This window comes from Eurytemora carolleeae, unplaced genomic scaffold, assembly GCF_000591075.1.
Source record: "Eurytemora carolleeae unplaced genomic scaffold, Eaff_2.0 scaffold225, whole genome shotgun sequence".
In the NCBI taxonomy this organism is placed as follows: Eukaryota; Metazoa; Arthropoda; class Copepoda; order Calanoida; family Temoridae; genus Eurytemora; species Eurytemora carolleeae.
In genome coordinates this window covers 72,615-92,806 of record NW_019396157.1, presented here as the reverse complement: position 1 = coordinate 92,806, position 20,192 = coordinate 72,615, and the positions used below count along the sequence as shown (strand labels likewise).

Here is a 20,192-nt window from a genome sequence, read left to right as displayed (position 1 = left end):
TTCTAGGACACCCCATGTAAATTAAATCCACAAATTTTGTCTCTGGTTTACTAATTCTTATATCTTTGCAACAAAATGTCGAAGACCTTGAATATTTCAAACTATGAATTCTGTAAGATCAAATAATCTAAGTTTGAAATTTTAAAGATATAAATCATTTAGTTGCAAAGATATAGGTTTTAGAAAATCAGAGTTTGTGGCTGAGAGTCAATTATTTTCTAATCATTTTCTTAATATTTTAGATGACTGTCCTTTTATTGATGTCTTACAAAAAAGGATAACCATGGTATCTACCCCAACAGCATCACCACAACTTTGCTCAGAACACTGCAGGAATATTTACTCGTTGTATTCTAAACAATCCATATTTCAGTTTTATCAAACCTTGGACATATTCTTTCAGAAGTTTGCCCTCCGTCAAGTAGACTTACATAAACAAAAGACATTGTTAAAAACTAAATAAATTCAAGAAGAATTAATTGGAGAAAAAAACGAAAAATAAAATAGGAGCAATATTGATAATTGTGATGTTTGGAGTTGGATTACAGCTGATAAGAGATGTTTTATTGGAAAAACTTTAGATGGACCAAATAACAATATTGGGAACACGGTTCATGGAACCAGAGAGTGTAGTCCAGGTATTTTGAACTTTCTTTTCACATTTTACCAAATGTTTTATATACCTACATATAGTAAAAAGTATCACTTAATGTAAGAAATCTTATAAAAAAAAGTTTATTTATACTCTAATTTTTCATGCAAATGTTAGATAAAAGAATAAGTTCTAAACTTTTACCAAGAATTCCATTATACCCCCTACCTCTAAATAAAATCTGGGAGAAGGGTAACCCTCCCCCCCCCCTAAATTTTCAATATTGTTAATTTTTTAGGCCCCTTACTCTCTGCACAAATTAGAAATTAAACATATCTTTATTTATGATAAAGCACTTCTTGTTAGATTTGGTTTTTTAGAAGTAATTGGCAAAATTCTCAACGATTTTTGCTTGAGAGCGTGAGACCACTAAATCGCAGTGAATGAGAGAAAAGGAAAAAGATTAGAAGAACTTATAAATAAACAAACATATTTGTGATGGTCCTTAAAATAATTAACAGTTAGCTTTGTATTTTGAATATTTTAGTAAATATGGTTTATTACGATATTTTCGATGAATTTTGAATTAGATATCAAAATATGAATATATTCAGATTCAGACATAGATAGATACTCAGACACTTCGTTGTAGACAAACTCACGTAAAAATAAGGCTTTTAATTTTTGTATCTTTTATGCAGCAGCTGGTTCAAATTCAAGTTTTAGAAAAATAACTAAAGATTCCGGTAAGAAACGACAAACCCGGTTAATTTTAAAATTGTTAACAAACAAAACCAACAGTTCATGTCCTAGAGCCTAGTTTGGTTTGGCCAAGGAAACTTTTATTGGTACGAGCTCTCAGCTCCTCATTTTATAGGGTTAATCAAAATGTTGAACTTTGACATTGTGATTTTAAATGTGCGTCAGCGAATACTTCAAAAATAGTTGAACCCACCATACATAGTTCGAAAATGTCTCCAATTATTAAATCCAGACTCTGATTGTTTAAAATTACAATATTGTGTTTAGAAATACACATGGCTGTCGGATCGTAGCTCTACCCCTAATACCTGTAAGTTATACAGTGGAGAAATAACAGCTCTTGAACCAATGCTCTTTGCTGTTTCGGGCTCAAAGACCTGTGGTAAGTTTTCTTTCATCAGACTTAATAGAACTGTATAGTAGCAGTGACACATTCAAAATTTTCATTACGGACAAAAAAATGTATTTAAAGAAAAATATTCAAACAAAATAAAAAGATTCTAATAAAACATATATATTGACATAAATATCAAGGAAGATTTAAGTTTACAAGAAATTGTAAAAAGTTACTGACCTATAAAAAGCTTTAACCCTATTTATCCTGACGTCTGGTTTCATAACTGTTGTAATACAAATCTATAACATTTGATACGTTTTTGGAAAGTCCTTGGGCTAAACTTTAGTAATCTGCAAAAAAATATTGCGAAGGAATTGAGTTTTTGCCACAAACTCTGATTTTCTAATTTCAATATCGTTTCAACCCAATGTCGTAGACCATTAATATCTTAAACTATAAATGCTATTAGATAAAATAATGTAAGTTTGAAATATCAAAGGTTTACATCATAAGGTTGCAATGATATAGGTTTTACAAAAACTGAATTTGTGGCAAACACTCAATTCCTATGAAAAAATCCAAATTAATCTTGCGAAAGAAGCAAAAAAAGGCGCAAATAGCAACATATTATACATTTTTGAAAAACCCTTCACTTTCCGAATGCATATATGCAAAAACATTTGCAAAATTTTCAAAACCTAAATGTGTATTTAAGAAAAACTGAATTTGCTCAAATTCCTTTTAAAGGCGTCTGTGGAAAAATCTGTGCAAAATTTTTTTGCAAAAATTGTGCAATCTGGTTACTTTTGTTATACGCTTTCTAAAGAACAATAATAAGTTGAAATCCAAACTTTGGACGTAGGTCTAAATATAGATTTAGTCTGGTATAGGTAAAAAAGGCTGTATGCTTAAGGACTCAGGCAGCATGTATAAAAGCCCAGCTTTTAGCCTTAAGTGATAATCATGTGTTAGTTAGAAAAGTCAGATAATTTGAGCTTCCTAGCTCAAATACTTTTTGAGTTATTGCAATAAATAAATAGTGTTAAAGAGTTCTGATTAGTTGTCCAACTAATTCCAAAGATTGAGATAATATGTGTGCTTACTCCTCATGCAGTCCTAAATTCTAAAAACTAAATCCACAGGTTCGAGAACATGTAAGACTCCTTCAGCTGTTATTGATTCACGATCAACATCTACAGATCCTAAAGTCCTGGATGCTCTTACAGGTTTTTTAATACTAATCATGATTATGGGTTTTATTTATGTTCACAATCTAACATTTGGTAATTTTAAAAAGCATGTTTTCAACTCGAAAATGATAGACCTCGGCTTTGATATTCTAAAGTATGAATTCTGTTTGATCAAAAAGTTTGAAATGGATAACATTTTGAGCTTACAATATTCCACATATTTTCTAGGAGTCCCCCAATTAGAATTTGAGGCAAATCAGATATGGTGGTCTTTTGATCTGTTTCTATATTACAAACTGTAAAGAATGAATTTTTGTAAACCCGTTTTATTCTAGATTCCGAGTGTGAGGATACTAAGACAGCAAGTATATGGTCAGCAAACCTGAATACACTTGGAACTGAAGCTTCAGTAAGTATGATATCACATAAAACAATTTTTTTTAGAAGATTAAAATGTTCTCACAATTTGTTCTCTATGGTAAATAAACATAAATATATAAATCATAAAGTGCACTGACTAAGTAAATTATTACTGTAACAATGGTATTTCTAGTTGTCTATGTGAGAATCTATTCTTAGGTATACATATGTAGATAAACTTTAAAAGTACAATCTCTGTTTGTAGTTTGTTTTGGACTATGGCTGCCCACTGAGGTTTACAGGACTAAAGATCCAAAACTCACACAAAGGAACCCTGGACTGTTGTGGCACTAAGGAGTTTACACTGCTTGGGTCTAATGATATGAGAACATTTACAACGCTTGTTGATGGAACTCTATCTCCAGCAAAGGGACTGGTAGGGCGCTATTTTATTATGTTATTTATCTTTATGTGTTCTCAGTTGTTGAAACTTAGATGAGTATAATCATCTCGGCTCAATTTAATTTCATTTCACTAAAATACAAATTTTTGCAATTTCAGGTAACTTTGCTTGCAGTTTGTGCAATCAATCATTTCCGGTTTATTGGTCAATACTATAATTAGCATCTACTCTATTTTCTATTATTTTAAAAGATTTGAGTCTTGAAATATCTAAGGTCTACGTTATTGGGTTGCAACGATCTAGGGATAAGAAAATCAGAGTTTGTGGCAAAGACTCAATTCCTTTGTTGGCAATCTCTATGTGTGTACAAGGTTAAAATTGTTTAATCAAATTGCCTTGGCAATATGAACAATTTGAATAATTTTTGTCCTCATAATTATTTGTGCTAATTTTGATGCTAAGGGAAGTGCAACTGGTTTTAATGACAAATCAAAGACAAACTTCAGTTATAATTTTAAAAACTAATTTATTAAATTTCCTGACTTAAAGCTATATTTTCCATGAGTTAATTCTAAAACAGACTCATTCGCGCAACTAGACATTCAGCAATTGGGGGGCAAAGGGCAAATAATCTGCGCGTAGCGCACCAAAAAATGTTTGCCCCCCCCAAACTTCAATGGGGGGGGGGGCTAGAAAACTGTGTATTATACTCAACCATACAAAAAAACTACCTTACCAATTGAGGATATTTTGGGTGAAAATGTTTATATTTGGGGGCATTCATTTAGATCAGGGCAAAGGAACTGAGTTTTTGTCACAAACTTTACAATCTGATGATGTAAACCCTTGATATTTCAAACATTTTTATTTAAGAGCATTTTTTAAAATAAGGGTTATGTTTTTGTTGGGGGCAAAACTTCTTAATTTTTTGAGCATTATCTTAAATAAATAAGGGGCATTTTTTTAAGATAGGGCTTTAAATTTAAAGTTGTTTGTATTTATAAACATTTGGGGAAAAAAATTTTATTTAGGAGCAAATTAAAAATATTGGGTGGCATTCCAAAAAAAACAAGGGTTACAAATGTTGAAAAAAGGGGGAAAATTTAAGTCTGGTGGGGCAATTTGAATAAGAATGTGTGAGTGTGATTTAAATAAAAGGGGCAAAAATAAAAAGAATCTGAGCTTATATTGAAAAATGTTGTAATGGAATTTGAGTTTACTTAAAAAGTGTAGGTTCTAAAAAAAATCACTGTGGGGGCATATTTTTATCTAATTTTCGAGAAAATTAGCTATTTTTGGAAGGAGACTAAGGGGCCTGGCCCCCATCCCCCCCCCCCTAGTTGCGCGCTTGAAAACAGTTACTATTTTCCTATATGTATTTTTAAATGTGGTTTAAATTTTGAAAATTTGATTTTAAAAAGAGTAAATGCCATTCCTTTGTAAAGAGCTGGTTTTTATCATAAAACTATACAGAAACAATCTTTAAGATAAGTGAGATTTAATAAAATTGTAGCATACCCATGAATGAAATAGCATTTTATAATGATTAATTATTAATTGTCTATTTGTGTCCAGAGCTGCAATGTTTCTGAAGACAGGTTTACTTTTACTGCAAAGATGAACTTCCGGTTTCTCAAGTTTCAACCAAATTCATTTGAACGGTCTGCAGATGCCAGCACCCAGATAACTCTAGCATCCTTCAAACCAGGTCAGAGGAACGTGAATCAAGCAATTCATTTTTAAATTGTTCCATTTTAATTTTTTAATCAATTTTTGTCAATTTTCTTTGTAGCTGAAAGGGGTACATTTGAAAACTGACCATTGAAATAGTTTGGTCTAACATTATTATTTAGAAATAATGGAGACTCCTGAAGGATATTTAACCTGTTCTGCCACAAGACCTAACTCTGCTCAAAAGGTTAATTTTCAATATTTGAAGTTTATTGTGTTTTTTAATTAAACTCTTTATTAATCTAAACCTGAGAAAAGATTAGACAAAATATCATCTTCTGTCCTTCAATCCTCACTAAAACACTTTTTACTTTAACACTTTTTACTTAAACACTTTTTACTTTAACACTTTTTACTTAAACACTTTTTACTTAAACATTTTTACTTAAACACTTTTTACTTAAACACTTTTTACTTAAACATTTTTTACTTAAACACTTTTTACTTAAACACTTTTTTGGCATTTTTATATTTTTTCCTTGTGATCCCTGAGAATTTGTTTCAATGAAGGAAAACTTGCAATCCTATGGTTACTACTTCTCTACTCGGCACTGTGCTGAAAAATGTCGGCAAAGGGGAAAATCTTACTTCTCAATACAGGTATTTGTTTTACTTTTAAAGTTATAAATTCTTTAAATGTTTAATTTTTATCTATTCAAAACATAAAGTATTGGAAAAGGTAAGACTGGCAAGGTTCCCTGAATGAAACGGAGGTTTTCGAACGTAAATTTAACCGAAGAGCATGTTAACAAACAGCCAACGTCATTTACGAGCGGATATTTTTTTTTTTAAACAGAAACTTTTATTTTGTTTTCTGCATAAAAGACTAACAGCCTTTACCATTTATAATTTCTGAAATATATGTTATTAATATGGAGGTTATTGACGAACAGTGATTAAAAAAATGAATGGAAATACCATTAACGAAAAGAATGTTCTGCTATTCACTCACAACAAAACCCGCGAACATTTGAATATTCGAGATGGGCCAACCTTTTTGGTCCTAGTTTGGACTGTACCGTCAATTTACAATTACGAAAGACCTGTGTGTTTTAGCTATAGATAAAAACCGAATACCTAAATTTTTTTTAATGGTTTTTAACTAACCATTATTCAATATTGAGCTTCCGTAAGTTGACCATTAAAAATATTTCAGAATAAGGATTGCTACTGTATGGATAGCTATTCTAGTACTGATATAATTCCCTTTCAAGATTGCTCTTCATCACAATATCAGGTATTCCTTTCTTATATTATGCATAGATAAGAATTCAAGAACATTGAATAATCCTTTATATATCATGCATAAATAAGAATTCAAGATAATTGAATAATATTTTCAGAAGATCATGAAAGATAATTGTTAACGATTAACCTTGATTTAATGTTCAGATTTATAACTTGACAGCTTTCCCTATATCATCATCCTGTGCTGAACTATACTTTAAGCACCAAGTTTTTGGAGGAGACTTATACAGGATAAAATTCAACAATAACCAATTTGAGTAAGTTCTTTCTAATTTTAAAGAAATATAATTTTTCAACATTTTTTGGTATCAGTTCAATGGAGGATTTTTCAATCCCAACATCGTAATTTTTAATTGCTGTTTCACAACTAGTCGTAGATTTAGCTTTGAATTAGTGGAGTTTTATATGGTTTGGTTTTAAATCAAAGTTTTTTTAAACTTTTTACATTAAAGAAGTATAAAATTTGACTTGTCCATGAATGTTGTTTATGACAATTTTTCTAATGTTTACCCCTTTTCAGTGAAAGGAATTGTGTCTTTGTCACAAACTCAAATTTTCTATTTCCTATAGCTTTTCTAGAATTCATAGTTTAAAATATCTTCAACATTTGGTTGCAAAGATATAGGGATTAAAAATTTTGAGTTTGTGGCAAAGACTCAATTCCTTTGTTAGCAATGTACCAAGATATTAAACTAAATATTTAAGCTACAGTTTTTCAAAAAAAATTCAGTGTGTACTGTGACCTCTCCCAGCCATCAGGGTCAGTAGGGCAGTCTAATGAGAAATTTGCTCAAAGGTAGTTTTCCTAAAACTTAAAAATTAATTGGAATTTGCTTACCACCATATATGTAGTTAAAATGATTGCAATAATTTGGTTTGAATTGTACGAAAATATTTCAATTTTCAACTTATCTTCTTAAGCCAGTAAAGTTTGAAACACCAAGTTAACATTTGTTTTGTTTAATAAATTTTGGTTAGATTTTCATCAGACATTCTAATTTTAAATTTTGAATTGAAAGAGTTTAATTGTAGACCCGGGCCGCAGTTCTTTATCAAAGCTTTCATCAGAAATGAAAATAGTTTCATTGGAGATTACAAAGATCCTTACTGTTTCATTCTTTACAATAAACTTTTTTCAATTATTGGAAACCTTAAGATTCTCAATGCTTTTCAATAAAACACTTGTACTTTTACTGAAAAGCCAATCTTTACTGTATTCTGGGGGGGGAGGAAGGGTTCCTGTTCATAAACTACTTTCACTTGCATTTTGCCGAAAAGAATTCAATTTTGAAACTTTTTGCACTCATATTGAAAAAGTTTTAAATGTACATTGGACAAACTTGTAACACAATTTGTGCAGTAAAAATGTTGATATACACAAGAAGCACAAATTGCAGCGTAAAACAAAACAGAGGTCTACAGAAATATCTTGATTTTAAAACAACTTTTAATTTTTAAAGTGCCCTGATGATGTCTGACAAGGACTCTATAGAGAAAGATAGTTCTAAGTCCATAAGAGTGACACAGGTTAAATATTCTAAAATAGCAGATTTTAGATTCATCAATCTTGTGTATTTTTAGGGGAAATTATCTAATGTGAAACTGTATGAATATCCTGAGCTGGACTATCCTAGATCTAGATTCTCCTGGGATTTTTCTTATGGTGATACAATAATATTTGACCTTAAGCAGAGGTCAGGCATGATTTGGGGAATATATTTTAATAAAACTGAGTTTACCTCCGATATTTCAATGGAAATTTCTATTGGATATTACAAAGATGTTCAATACAGTCACAGGTATATATGAGATCTTACTTATCTTAACTAAGAATGATACTGATTTACTTAATTTCAGTAACCCAGACTGGATCAGTCCAAGACGAAAAAATTCTTCGGAGGAAGAAAGATGGGAAACTACATTTACACCTGCTAAAATGGACAGTAATGGTATCATTTACTTTTCTGATTCTAACGATCCAAACTATTTGATGTCCTTTGTTGCAAGCCGTGTGAGAGTAAAGAAAACTGCAGGACCAGAGAAACTCTTCTTTGATTTTGTAGGTAAAGAAAAAAAACTCTTGCATGTAACAATTCTGTTAAACAAATTATTAATGTTTTGAAAATATTTTTCAGGAGGGTTTTATGATTATGATAAAGCCAAGGTTGGACAGGATGGATGGAGCTCTACCTATATTGGAGTCTATGCCCTTACAGGTAGAAAAATTAAACATAGTTCTGATTCTGAAGCTGTATTCACTAAATTTTCTCTACTTATAGATGACACATCACCTGAGTATAATTATGCTACCCCTGAGTCGTGTACATATCAATGCAATGGTGCGGATCAAAATGGAAGAGTATATTTTGCTGCACGTAGACTGAAAACCAACTACTTTAAGTGCAAATGTTTATCTAGAGATTTATCAGTTATTCTTGGAAATATTGATAAACAGACATCTGATCCTTCATTTTCAACAATCTGTGATACTGGGCCTAAAGTAGCTTTAGCGGATGCAAATACAGCGCTTTTAGAATACCTGACTACAAGTACAGATGAACTAAAAACTCCTGATGTACCTTCTAATACAACCATAGTAAACATATGCAATGTTGATCGTGTCATAAATGTTATTACAGTGTACATGGCATATTTTCTGGGATTGAACATTAATACCATTGTAAACAGTTATGTTTATTCTCCCACTGTTACTTACACATATCCTTTGGGAAATAACACTCAGATACCTAATTCACTGACAAACTTCCCAAATTTGGAACAAGCATTTTGGACTATAGTTAATCAGGTAGCAATATGTCTATTTAAATCTTATATTTATGATTCATAATAGAATATTTTATCTGAAAGAATTCAAAAACTTTTCTTATCCCAATTCAATCTATACAATACTACAACACTACAACTTTTATAATTCCTGAAGATGTTAACTTATATTTGTTCAGTATTCCTCAACAACAGAACCAGGACTGCGTCAAGGTAAAGATGACTACTGGTGTCCTGAGATGGGAGATGTTGTCACTGCGCATTGTTTAAGACATGTTCAAAGATGTGGGCCAGAGATCCAAAATAGAAATTACCACTGTGGCAATTTGATTTGGAAATTCTTCATGGAGAACTGTTATCGTACTCTGAATCAAAGTGTATCAAACAGACCTAATGGGTAATATAATTTTTTTATTATTTTCTATACAGTGTACCTTTCCAATTAAAAAAATGTTTTCAAAAAATCCTTTAAAATACTATTCCTAAAAGTGAACAAATTTTTTAGGTGTTAAAAATAATAAAATGCTAAGTCAAAACAATTAGAGGGCGTTCGTCCATCCACCTGCTCTTCCAAATATCAAACCATGCTCCCCAGTTTTTAACCCAACCCCCCAATTAAAAGTTAATTCGTAAAATTGCCGTTTGTAAAGTTAACTGTAAATATTTATTGTGTTATGAAAGTAGTTTTGGGGTGCAGGGGGCAAGCACTGGGATTGGGAAGTTGCGGTACGTGTGGTAAACTGTGCAGTGCCATTTTATTTAGTTTTAGGTCATTTTTCTTTACAGAATATTAAGAAGTATTAAGCTTGTTAGGGATCTTCTGGTTTTGATGATAGATATTAACCTAACTAACTCCCTTATTAGTTTTACTAACATCTCCCTTCAAAGATATAGCAATGTTCTAAATTTAGACCAAATCAGTTTTGCCTGAATTCCGACTACACCAACAATCAAGTATATCCTTATCGTGTGTATAGAAGGTAAGTGCTAATCGGTTTCATTGTTAACACTCTAGGTTTTATCAGGACTTATTCTTTGTTATAACATATCATTATTGTTATATTTATTCATTGTTATAGATGGAGCCGAGAGTGCGATGAATTAGCTGACTATATCTATACATATTCAAATAGAACTTTAGGTAAAATTTAAAACTTGAAATAATTAGCTAAAGAAGAAAATTTAATTTCCAAAAATCTCCAACCCAAACTAACTGTTATTAAAAAACAAATTAATGTTAGCAACATACTATTTTTAAGAGTTAACAGTAATAAATTTTAAATAAGAAATTAGAAATATTTAGTTTATTCTCACTAATTTCTTAATAAATAAAACCCAAACAAATTCTACATATAACATGGTAATATATTGTGACATATGTATCTGCATTAAAGATAACATTTAAGTGATTTGGACCCCCTACCTCCTCATGTTTGTTGGGAACCTTGTGTAGAAACCTAACCTGACCTGGACCTGATTTTGGGCTACGTCCCTGAGAGAGGGAACCTCCCGGCCACCATGAGCCTATAACCCTATGCAGAACCAAGCACTGATTTGCTATGCAGTATATGTCTCCGCATAGTGGCACAAAGAGTTTACCAAAGATTAGAGTTGTTTATTGATTGTAGTGATTTGTAACTATGTTTTATAATAAAAGAAGGCTATTTGAAAATTCATATCTAAATTGAACTTAGTTTATTTTGTTTTAATCTTTGATTTAAGCTTTAACATTTTTTAAATTTTGTTTAGATTAAGATACAATGTTAAAATTTTAACTATCTTTATTGGATAAAAATCTTAAATAATTGGCTTAAATCAAACAATACAAAATTTTGCATTAAAAGTTTTTTTTTAAACGCTTAATAAGTCATAATTAGAATTTAGACACTATTTAAAATAAATAATAAATACTTCTGATCTTTGATAAACCTCTCATGTCACTATGAAAATAAAAATTGTCGAAACCAGTATTTACTGGGACACTCTACTCCTTTGTTACATGTAAAAACCAGATATAAAGTAGCTGTGATTTATAGTGAAGAGGCTTGTTTCTGCATAGTGGAGGCTCATGGCAGCCAGGGGTTACCTCCATCCATCGCTGAACCTACCAACTGCTGGATTAAAGTTAAAGATTCAGAGGCAGAATTTAAGGAATTTGTGAGGCGGCTCAAATATGGTTGATTCCACTTAAAATTGTATTTAAGTTTTTTAAGATTTCATGCCGGTGCTCTATTGAAACCGGTTTTTGGCGGATTTGAGACGGGGCTCAAATTTATTAAATTCAGACACAGGAAGGATTTGAGTTGTAAATTCAACTTTGAATCTGTGGTAGGCAGCGCAGTGACCCACAAATTCATTGTTAAAATATATAAGGAGGGGGAAGTGGCAGAGGGGAGAGTAATATTCGGAGTAATATTGACCCTAATTGTAATGATCATGTTTTTATCTTCAGGTAATGGTTTTATGTATATAACAACAGCGCCATCAGAATTCAGTCGTTATCATAGAATACCTGGATCTGTACAGCGATATGTTTGCAGGTTTTTACTTACATAAAAGAAATATTTCAAATCAAGAGTTTTTATCTTGTATTGTAGAAACATCCATAAACATGGTAGTTGAGCTGAAAGTGCAGTATTGTAGAAAACTTTAGGATTTATTTGATACCGACTTTTAAAGGCTCTTATTTAAAAATTGTACACCGTAAAAATGTTTCATTGGTATCAAATGAATCCTAAAGTTTTTCCTGCACTTTCAGCTCAACTACCATGTCTAGCCGGTCTCTCCCTATAAGGGGAGGTAAGTTACTTTTGAAGCTTCGGGATTAAGAATAATAATGGGTCTTCATCATGCATGTATATTGTATAACGTATAGCCTCTTATTGATATTTGTATTCGCCTTGCATTGTAACAATCATGTTTTTAATTTCTCTAAAAACCTAATTCAGTAATTCAGCTACCAATATAATAAAGACGACTTTCGATTTCAATTTTGATTTGTATCAAGCTTTAGATCAGCAGGGATACAATTCTGATTTGTGTCAAGGTTTTAACAGCAGGGATACTGATTTGTGTCAAGCTTCAAACAGCAGGGATACAATTCTGTTTTGTATCAAGCTTTAAAACAGCAGGGATACAATTTTGATTTGTATCAAGTTTTAAACAGCAGGGATACAATTCTGATTTGTATCACGCTTTAAACAGCAGGGATACAATACTGATTTGTATCAAGCTTCAAACAGCAGGGATACAATTCTGTTTTGTATCAAGCTTTAAACAGCGGGGATACAATTCTGTTTTGTATCAAGCTTAAATAGCAGGGATACAATTCTGTTTTGTATCAAGCTTTAAAACAGCAGGGATACAATTCTGTTTTCTATCAAGCTTTAAAACAGCAGGGATACAATTTTGATTTGTATCAAGTTTTAAACAGCAGGGATACAATTCTGATTTGTATCAAGCTTTAAACAGCAGGGATACAATACTGATTTGTATCAGGCTTTAAACAGCAGGGATACAATACTGATTTGTATCAAGCTTCAAACAGCAGGGATACAATTCTGTTTTGTATCAAGCTTTAAACAGCAGGGATACAATTCTGTTTTGTATCAAGCTTTAAAACAGCAGGGATACAATTCTGCTTTGTATTAAGCTTTAAATAGCAGGGATACAATTCTGTTTTGTATCAAGCTTTAAAACAGCAGGGATACAATTTGTTTTGTATCAAGCTTTAAACAGCAGGGATACAATACTGATTTGTGTCAAGCTTCAAACAGAAGGGATACAATTATGTTTTGTATCAAGCTTAAAAACAGCAGGGAAACACAAAAATTTGGATGAAAAGAGAAGCTGCAGTTTTTGCTTAATTTACTAACTTTACTAGAAATTGTGGTTTATGAATTTTACCCAAAAATATACCCCCTTTAGAGGCTAATAACTGCTTGTTGTTTGATTTTGACTATTAAGGAGTGGCTGGGCTCTGGAGAACAGCTCCAATCCTGCTCAGGAGTTTAGCTGTATGGGGAACAGAAAAGCTGACTTTGGCACTCCGTCCATATGCTTCCGTAAGACTTTTTGATTTTGATCCGCTATTAATAAGGATGAAACTAGTTTTTTTTAATGCAAATGTTTAACATATAATACCTTATTTTAATGTTTTCTAGCCAAGAAAGTTTTTTAGTTAAATAAAATTAAGTAAAAGACTGTAAAGAGACGAACATAATCACCTTGTTTGTATTGAGAATGTAAAAAAGATTTTTTACATTTCCATTTTTTACTTTTGTTGTCCTTATATTTAAGCAACCTTAAGGTGTTAACATTTGATATTTCAAATTTAGACTTTTTGATCTGTCAGAATTCATAGTTATTTGAAAAGATCTCAGCAGTAAAAAGTCAAGATTGTGTGGAATAAGAAAGCAATGCTGCACACAAACTATTTTTACATTATAACGAAACCAACGATTAGTGTTGGAAGAACTAAAGTTGATATAAATACACATGATATTTGCCTGGGGCAAATATATATTTCCATTCAACTACCGAGGTTTTTGGGGGGATCCCAGGTATAAGATGGCCGACGTTACTGCTTTCTTCTCTGGCTAGATAAATGCCATGTTTCACTCCTTTCTCCAGCATCAATCCACCCTTTAAACCACTCTTTAAACAGGACTGACTTGATTTCTCCAGATAAGAAAAGGGGTTAAGTACCCTCCTTGGCCTATCCTGTCACATACTCTGGCTGCAACATACTCGGGCTTCAATACCCCTCTTGGGCTGGGTTTGGATTGTTTGGCTATATTCTTGGATTGTATTTGTTAGGCATTATTTCCCGGACTGGGAGTAATGAACTGTACAATACTATGTACACATTGGAGAACCCTTGGTTGGGTTCACATTATCTTATTAGGCTTACAACATTGGGTTTCAAATATATAGGGACAAACAAATTTAAGTTTGTGGCAAAAACCTATTTTCTTTGTCTGCGCTTTAAATTCTTACAGAGGTCTAAAACATATTTATTAATTAGTTCTTTCAAATTTAAATGATTGTTATGTTATAGCATTGACCTGTAAGGAGCCACCAAGTCTAACCAGTAATAAGGAAAGAATATATGATCATTATCTGTAATTTTCTTTAGATTATTATATTGAAAGAAACTATGTAAGATATGTTTCCAGGGTGTTTCTTGTAATAATTTAACTTTTGACAATTGAAGATTTCACATGTTTTATTTTTTTTTTAAATATTATCCAGAGTCCAAAACCAAGGAATGCAAGAGTTTTAAGTTAAAGTTCTGTAAAATAATGAAATTTACATCATAAAAATGGGTTATATGAGTACGGGAGCGCAGCATCATTTTCCAAAGAATCATGATCAACCAAATTTGACAAATTCTTCTAATATTCTAAAAACAGATAACTCATAATTGGAATGGAGTCACTAAAATCTTTGGTAGTGGAATTCTCTACAGTTGTCCTCCAGGAAATGCTTTTAAGGTATGAGATAAGAGGGAAGAACCGACTGTCAAATTATTTCACATTCTATAATGTTGACCATTTTTTATCCTTGATTATGTATAAAATAAAATATACTAAATTAATTTGGTTGAAGTTTAAACCAATAAAAGAGGCATATTTTGAAAACCCTCATTTACAATTTTTAATTTATCGTTCTTCTCTAGGGGAAAAATGGAACCTGGACACCAACAGGGTATGGGAACTGCACCTACCAACCTGGAGATACTATTCAACCCTACTGGGACTTCAATGAAACCTATCCAGTATCGGACTGCAAACGTAAGTATATTTGACACAATGTATCTGACATGTAAAATATATAGAATCAAGTGTGTATGCAGGGTGAGGGGGGTCATTCCGCATTGTTCCATCCTAGGCTTGTAAAGGAGTTACCCCCCCCCCCCTAAAATTTAGATATCTAACTTTATCTATGAGAACTAGAATGGGCTTGAATTTGAAAAGAGAAATAGTACACTTTTTCTTTTTTCCCTATGGCTAATTTCTATACTTCTTAAATTGCACAGCCATTTTTTATAATGTTTAGGCCATTAATCTTTCTAATTTCTTCATTTCATTCATCTCAGGTTTATTTTAAAAAATATTCTTTACAATCTCTAACATACATAAACATCACTTATATTAAAAGTTTATTTCTTAGACAACTGTTTTTGCCCAAACTGTAATAAATATAACTTTAGTTTTCTAATGATTTAAATGCTATTTTTTCTAGCTTATTGTCTTGACAGAGACCTCCCTTTAACTCCAGTCAGGTAATATTTTTTTCATTTTTTGAGGGCGGAAAAAATTAATTTGCTTAATATTTGGCCTTCGTTCTAAAAATTGTCCTAAGGAATCGAAACAAAAACTGAATTGTAATTAACAAAGATGTACAAATTGTGTTAAAATGTTAACTGCACAAGTCATTTCCAGCCCATTACACTATTTTCTTTCAGGGCTTGCTCATTTTTTTTTTTCTGAACAGGGTTAGCTTAAACATTTTTTTATTTACATTAAGAATCTGTTAATTCAGTGAAATATATCTTTTAGTATGCTAAGCTTAAAGGCGCTTTGGGCCCATCTTCTATTTCAGTTGTGAACATTTTCTCTTTATACACATTGTAGAACAAACAAAAAAAGGGTTAGCTTAAACATTTTTTTATTTACATTAAGAATCTGTTAATTCAGTGAAATATATCTTTTAGTATGCTAAGCTTAAAGGCGCTTTGGGCCCATCTTCTATTTCAGTTGTGAACATTTTCTCTTTATACACATTGTAGAACAAACAAAAAAAGGGTTAGCTTAAACATTTTTTTATTTACATTAAGAATCTGTTAATTCAGTGAAATATATCTTTTAGTATGCTAAGCTTAAAGGCGCTTTGGGCCCATCTTCTATTTCAGTTGTGAACATTTTCTCTTTATACACATTGTAGAACAAACAAAAAAAGGGTTAGCTTAAACATTTTTTTATTTACATTAAGAATCTGTTAATTCAGTGAAATATATCTTTTAACATGCCAGGCTTAAAGGCGCTTTGGGCCCATCTTCTATTTCAGTTGTAAACATTTTCTCTTTATACACATTGTAGAACAAACAAAAATGTGTGTCTTTTCTGAACCAATTGAAATTGCATGGCAGTATCATCTATCTTTTATCTTTCTCATCATCCAATTAGAGATGAATCCTTAGAACGGTAAATGAAAATATTTAATTCTACTGCAGAAACAACAGTGAACCTTATTTTTGCACCTTTGATTTCAAGCAATTGGCTATTAAATCAGGCTGGAATTTATTACAAGAAATATGAAAGGTCTATGAAATAAAGTTGCAAGATTTAAGAATTTAGATGACTTTAGTCAACTTTAGAATGGGATCCTTAATCCCAATGTACTCACTTAATATTTTCTTCTCAATTCTCTCTTCTCAATGTTAAGTCTAAATAAACATTAATCCAAAACATATCAAGCATGTCCACCAATCTATAGTTTTCAGTTTAGTTTCCCTTCATATTGCTTCACTTCACCGGAAACATTGTATTTAGATCTTCTAAAACAAATTCTTCAATGGGGAATGAAATAGGTCAAGTAGTGAAGTTCACCTGCCATGAAGGATTTGAATACATAGGAATATTGAATAACAAAAAATCAGAAACATCATAATAGAAATATGGAGACTACATTTACAGTGCGTAATTTAATTGCTTCACTACTTGAGAATTGAGTCAACTTAATTAAGAATAGATGTTATTCATTGACTATGCAGAAAATATTACTGTAACAACTGAAGTACTGACAACAGGTCAAACAACAGCAACTCCAGTAACAACAGCAGCTCAAGTAACAACAGGAACTCCTACAACAACCGTAGCTCCTACAACAACAGCTGCACCAATTCTAACCACTTTATTGCAAGTTTTAACCACAACAACAACAACAACAACAACAACAACAACTACAACTAATTCCTTAATTGGTATGAATCACAAACAAGTATTCAGTAGGAACTCCCTTTAATTTCTTTTACCAGAAGTGTATTACATATGCATCATATATCACCAGATTATTTTCTTTGGCAACCTCTCTGTTTGATATTATTTCGTTTAATGATTTTGAAATTAGTAATGTTCAGGTCCCAACAAATTACCAAAATACAAAAGATTCATTCTAGCTAAACTTTCTGAGTATTTACCCCTGATTGGCACTGAGTTAAAAAGAGTTATAAACCATGATTGGTATTGAATCTTATCTCTTGATTGGCACTGAGTCTTAACCCCTGACTGGCACTGAGTATTTACCCCTGACTGGCATCAAGTTATAACCCATGATTAGGGTTGCTAATCGTTTTTGTAAACAATTGTTAAGCGATCGTTTTTTTTGTTTCGTTTTCAAAAACGATCGTTTCGTTTTCGGAAAAAAACGATAGTTTTTAAAAACAACCCTTTCATTTTGAACTTTTAGAAAACAAATAACGATCGTTTTTGAAAACGATCGTTTTTGAAAACGATCGTTTTTTTAAAACGATTTGCGACCGTTTTTTATACAATTGTTTTTAAAAACGATCCTTTTTGAAAAAAATTTTTATTGACAATTATGTTAACGATCGTTAATGAAGGGTCGTTTTTAAGAACGATCGTTTCGTTTTCGATTTTTTGTCGTTGTTTTCATAATGAAACGATCGTTTTTCTGAAAAATCAAAACGTTACAATCCCTACCCATGATTGGTTCTGAGTCTTACCTCTTTTTTTGGCACTGAATCTTTAGCTTGCCATGTCATTAACCTTTAGAATCTTATACTAGAGGAATAGTGGATCACTATGAGGTATGGCTTTTGAGTTATCAATTAATCTTATTGCGCGTTTCTTCAAAATGTGAATTGCTCTCATTTCAAATATTTGTTTCTTCCCCAGGCTGAAATTCCATTTTCTTTATATGATCTAAATAATGAGTTGTAAATATGGTTAGTTTAGTATTAGTTTTTATTAATTATTAGTCCTGTTCCTTTTCGGTCACAAAACCATTTCTGAATCCTTGAGCACTAAATCACTTGTTGTGAGCTTAGTGCTCAGACCTAGGGTTTCCAATCGAAAGTTTTTGCACGAAAATCGTGCAATAAATGCGAAAAGATTCTCTTACGTTTCGAGTAAAAATTGCACCAAAGGAGTTGAGTCTTAGCCACAAACTTTGATTTAATAATATATCTTTGCAATCCAATGTAGTGGACCTGAGATATTTCAAACTATGAATTCTGTTAGATCAAATAATCTAAGTTTGAAATATCAAAGGTTTACACCATTAGGTTTAAAAAATATAAGGATTAGAAAATTAAAGTTTGTGGCAAAAACTCAATTCCTTTTGATATAATTTCACATTGATGTGCAAAAGCTATTGCACGCAAATTATGAAGAAAATCTTGGTTTTTGCGCATTTTGTTATTCCTGCTATTTCTTATTTCAAGCTATTTCGCTAAATTTTGATAAACAATTCCAACAAATGAATGAATCCAAAATTAGACCAATCAGAGCCCAACTCTTTCCTCCGGCCCAATCTCACCCAATCCTTTGGCGGTGATATGTAAGTCACCATTTAATTTTAAGACAATTTGGTACAGCTGATGGAGATAGGTAACAAACAAACAGACATTCAAATAAGAGAAATGTAACCAACATTCTTACCATGTCAAACTAAAGAAGATGAAAATAATGAAATCATTGGTCATAAATAAAATACTGCAGATATGGAAGTTATTTTTTACTGAAACTAATTCACATCATACTTTCCAAATATTTAAATATTTTATATACATTACATAATTGAGCAATATGTCTGAAACAAATATTACTTTTCTTCGAATTCATTCGCAAAATCATGCAAAAATTTTGACTTTAATTATGTATTCATCAGCAATTTCGTGCAAAAAAATATTTATTTCGAATGAATGAGCAATTTCATGCTATCCTGGTATTGTTAGAACTCTCCGTACTGAATCATTGCAGATTGGGCCCTCTTTGACTGTCCTAGCCATCTTTGTTTGTGGGGTTCATTTACATTACAGGGTTAGTGTCCTATCTTGAACCCCCCTTACAATACCTACGAATTCATGTTTGTTCCCCAGTTTGTGATTTGGACTTTTTTCTCTTTGATTTTCAGTGATGAATAGTTCTTACGTGCTCGATTATATACAAATAATGTTAACATGACTTGAAATTAATTTAGGCTGTTGTTCCCAATTAAAGGTGTGGGAAAAATACGGCAAAGATGGTGTACCAGATTTAATGGATGCAGAAGTAAGGCCTGACTTAAATGCCTACACTAAAGTTAATGATGACAAACACAGGTTTTACAGGTAAATTATCGAAAATTTGGAGATAATATGCAGAGATTCTGTTGAAAACATTTGTATTATAATAATAGTGTTGTTTGTTACAGTTTAACAAAATATTGAGTCTAGCTTTTGTGGGCCGTGGCCCGTGTCAGCCAATCAATGTGCATTAAATTAAAGTAGAAAAATTCACGTAAGATTGATATCTTACATTTTTATCCCAACTCCTCTTTTTGAACAGCTATTGAGAAAAACAAGAAAACTTTTCATTTCATAATACGTAACCGAATACATTTTCATTTCTTTCATTTGTGGCCGAGTTTAGATAATTTGAGCCACAGTTTAAATTTAAGCCGCAGCTCAAGTATGGTTCGTTCCACTTACAATTGTATTAAATTTTTCAATATTGAAGCCGGTGCTCAATTGAAACCGGTTTTTGAGGGATTATTATT

The 20,192-nt window shown here is 31.7% G+C and overlaps 1 protein-coding gene across 1 annotated transcript in view; it reads left to right on the top strand.

The window, feature by feature from the left end:
* The first annotated feature begins 1,625 nt into the window (after positions 1 to 1,625).
* The window catches only part of LOC111696696 (uncharacterized), a 38,021-nt gene continuing 19,454 nt past the window's right edge, over positions 1,626 to 20,192 (top strand). Inside the window, exons 1-27 of the mRNA XM_023466396.1 lie at positions 1,626 to 1,736; positions 2,834 to 2,917; positions 3,217 to 3,290; positions 3,507 to 3,677; positions 5,220 to 5,352; positions 5,498 to 5,562; positions 5,886 to 5,975; positions 6,532 to 6,612; positions 6,768 to 6,880; positions 7,354 to 7,419; positions 8,084 to 8,150; positions 8,205 to 8,422; positions 8,481 to 8,686; positions 8,759 to 8,839; positions 8,903 to 9,429; positions 9,587 to 9,804; positions 10,319 to 10,387; positions 10,487 to 10,548; positions 11,860 to 11,947; positions 13,374 to 13,471; positions 14,467 to 14,507; positions 14,822 to 14,902; positions 15,088 to 15,202; positions 15,654 to 15,693; positions 16,964 to 17,046; positions 17,185 to 17,394; positions 19,635 to 19,764. Coding sequence (XP_023322164.1) covers positions 1,703 to 1,736; positions 2,834 to 2,917; positions 3,217 to 3,290; positions 3,507 to 3,677; positions 5,220 to 5,352; positions 5,498 to 5,562; positions 5,886 to 5,975; positions 6,532 to 6,612; positions 6,768 to 6,880; positions 7,354 to 7,419; positions 8,084 to 8,150; positions 8,205 to 8,422; positions 8,481 to 8,686; positions 8,759 to 8,839; positions 8,903 to 9,429; positions 9,587 to 9,804; positions 10,319 to 10,387; positions 10,487 to 10,548; positions 11,860 to 11,947; positions 13,374 to 13,471; positions 14,467 to 14,507; positions 14,822 to 14,902; positions 15,088 to 15,202; positions 15,654 to 15,693; positions 16,964 to 17,046; positions 17,185 to 17,394; positions 19,635 to 19,764 — 3,245 coding nt within the window. The 5' untranslated portion in view covers positions 1,626 to 1,702. The remainder of the gene's footprint in view (positions 1,737 to 2,833; positions 2,918 to 3,216; positions 3,291 to 3,506; positions 3,678 to 5,219; positions 5,353 to 5,497; positions 5,563 to 5,885; positions 5,976 to 6,531; positions 6,613 to 6,767; positions 6,881 to 7,353; positions 7,420 to 8,083; positions 8,151 to 8,204; positions 8,423 to 8,480; positions 8,687 to 8,758; positions 8,840 to 8,902; positions 9,430 to 9,586; positions 9,805 to 10,318; positions 10,388 to 10,486; positions 10,549 to 11,859; positions 11,948 to 13,373; positions 13,472 to 14,466; positions 14,508 to 14,821; positions 14,903 to 15,087; positions 15,203 to 15,653; positions 15,694 to 16,963; positions 17,047 to 17,184; positions 17,395 to 19,634; positions 19,765 to 20,192) is intronic.